Source organism: Salvelinus namaycush, chromosome 30, assembly GCF_016432855.1.
Source record: "Salvelinus namaycush isolate Seneca chromosome 30, SaNama_1.0, whole genome shotgun sequence".
NCBI lineage: Eukaryota > Metazoa > Chordata > Actinopteri > Salmoniformes > Salmonidae > Salvelinus > Salvelinus namaycush.
The window spans coordinates 740,712-743,407 of record NC_052336.1 but is presented as its reverse complement, the minus strand read 5'-3'; the positions used below and the strand labels follow the sequence as shown (position 1 = coordinate 743,407).

The following is a 2,696-nucleotide window of genomic DNA, read 5'->3' as shown; positions in this document are numbered from 1 at the left end:
CACTAATATAATGTATATACAGTAGGAATATGTAGAAATGTCACTAATATAATGTATATACAGTATGAATATGTAGATATGTCACTAATATAATGTATATACAGTATGAATATGTAGATATGTCACTAATATAATGTATATACAGTATGAATATGTAGATATGTCACTAATATAATGTACATACAGTATGAATATGTAGAAATGTCACTAATATAATGCATATACTGTATGAATATGTAGATATGTCACTAATATCTGCATATACGGTATAAATATGTAGATATGCCACTATTATAAGGTATATACTGTACATATAAGTGTATTACTCTGTACTACCTTGTAACTACTTGTTATTTTTTTATTTGACTTGATTACTATTGATCTGGATTGATGCCCTGCTATGTTGAGGCAGCAAGCACACAGCCATTTCACTGCACCTTTTATACCAGCTGGAAACTGTACGTGACAAATCAAATGTGATTTCTGTCTCTCTCTTTCTCTCCTCTCAGAAAGGAGATGGCGGAAGGCAGGAGATACTGCGGCTGGTCCCGTTTCCGTTGCTGTTTCCTCATCCTGCTCCTCATAGCAATGGTCTTCTTCTACTTCGGCGATCGGTCAGTAGAGTGGGTCCCAACACTAGACAGGGCCTCAAAATGGTGGGCAGAATTCCGTGGTGGTTCACCAAGCAGATCTGGTTCTACCAACACCAGTAGGGAAGTAGTTTCTCTAAACTCCACTGATTTTACCATAGACGCTCATGAAACTGCATCTGCCAATTCAACAGATCGTCAGACTTCACTTATCCACTCTACTCAGCAGGCCATCAAACTCAACACAACACATAATGAAACTAGTTCCGTCACGTCTGCACTGACCATCATCACTAATCTGATCACAGAGGTCAAGGCAGTTCGGTCCACTCCTCCTCCGTATGTGTCCCCAGGACCGTACCATGTAGAATACCCATCAGAGTACATCTTCATCCTGGATGAGCCAGAGAAATGCCGGGAGCAGAACCCCTTCCTGGTTCTGATGGTGCCAGTGGCGCCCTATAACAGGGACGCTCGTGAGGCCGTCCGCAGTACTTGGGGCAGTGAGAGGCAGGTACTGGGCAAAGAGGTCCGTCTGTTCTTCCTGCTGGGACTGTCCAGTGGAGAGGAGACAGAGCAGCTCCAGGAGAAGGTGCTGCAGGAGAGCAAAGAGCACCAGGATCTGCTGCAGAGCGACTTCATAGACAGCTACAAAAACCTGACCATCAAGACCATGGTGATGATGGAGTGGCTGAGCTCTCGCTGCCCCAAAGCCTCCTACGCCATGAAGATCGACTCAGACATGTTCCTCAACGTGCACACCTTGGTCAACATGCTGCTTCACGCTCCAAAGCAGAACTACCAGACTGGACTAGTGGCCCAATGGGGCGCCGTTCTAAGAGACCGTAACTCCAAATGGTATCTTCCAATGGAGGTGTTTCCTGAACCGGTATATCCACCTTACGCTCTGGGCCTGGGCTACGTCTTCACCTTAGACCTCCCCAGGAAGCTGGTGGAGGCGTCCAGGCATGTTAAAGCCGTCTACATAGAGGATGTGTATCTGGGACTGTGTATGAGACACCTGGGCATCCGGCCTACTGACCCCCCCAGTGGAAACCTTTTCCAGGTTTTCCCTGTGGCTTATGACCGCTGCACCTACTCGCGGCTGATAGCCACCACCACAAACAGTATCACTCACCAGGTCAATGCATGGACAGACTTACACAAACCTGGTCCTCCCTGCTGATCTCATACATTAACAGACTGACTGATGTGCCAATCACTTCCTCATTGTTTGTTCAAACACTAACTAACAAACAAACTAAGAAGGCGACGTCTCCAAGGTGATGGGGAAAGGATATACAACATTTCTGGATGATCTGAAAATAGCTGTGCAGCAACACTCCCCATCCAACCTGACAGAGCTTGAGAGGCTCTGCAGAGAAGAATAAGAGAAACTCCCCAAATACAGGTGTGCCAAGCTTGTAGCGTCATACCTAAGAAGACTCAAGGCTGTAATCACTGCCAAAGGTGCTTTAACAAAGTACTGAGTAAAGGGTCTGAATACTTTCGTGAATGAAATATTTCAGTTTTTATTTTTTAATAATTTAGCAAAAATTTCTAAAATCCTGTTTTTGCTTTGTCAATATGGGGTATTTTGTGTAGATTGATGAGGGGAAATAACTATTTAATCAACTTTAGAATAAGGCTTTAACCTACCAAAATGTGGAAAAAGTCAAGGTGTCTGAATACTTTCCAAAGGCACTGTATACCTTGGTGAAGAACATTTACACCCTGAAGGACCAGTTTCTTCACGTTACGTCCTTTGGGAGAATGTTCATTTTCTCTGAACCAAGGCAGACACCTTGCTACACCGGTTTTTGATTCAAAAGCCTTTTTTAAACAACGACTGAGAGCAGCAGTTATCTGTCTAACCTGGACTAAGAAATGGATTCACCGGGTTGGGTCTGTCTGTGGTGAATGTGTGTACTACACTGAAGCAGCAGACACCCAGAACAAGTTAAACAGGTTTATTGTAATAGAGCCTAGTTGGCTGTGTTTAGACAGGCAGCCCAATTCTGATCTTTTTGACACTAAATGTTCATTTGACCAATCATATCTTTTTCAGAACTGATGTGATGGTCAAAAGTCTAAACACAGCCGCTG

At 44.0% G+C, this 2,696-nt stretch overlaps 1 protein-coding gene across 1 annotated transcript; it reads left to right on the top strand.

The window, feature by feature from the left end:
• Positions 1–516: 516 nt before the first annotated feature.
• On the top strand, positions 517–1,972 carry LOC120024749 (beta-1,3-galactosyltransferase 1-like). The gene has a single exon (XM_038969028.1). It carries the CDS (start codon positions 517–519, stop codon positions 1,774–1,776), a length of 1,260 nt encoding a protein of 419 aa, XP_038824956.1. The 3' UTR covers positions 1,777–1,972.
• The last annotated feature ends 724 nt before the right edge of the window (positions 1,973–2,696 follow it).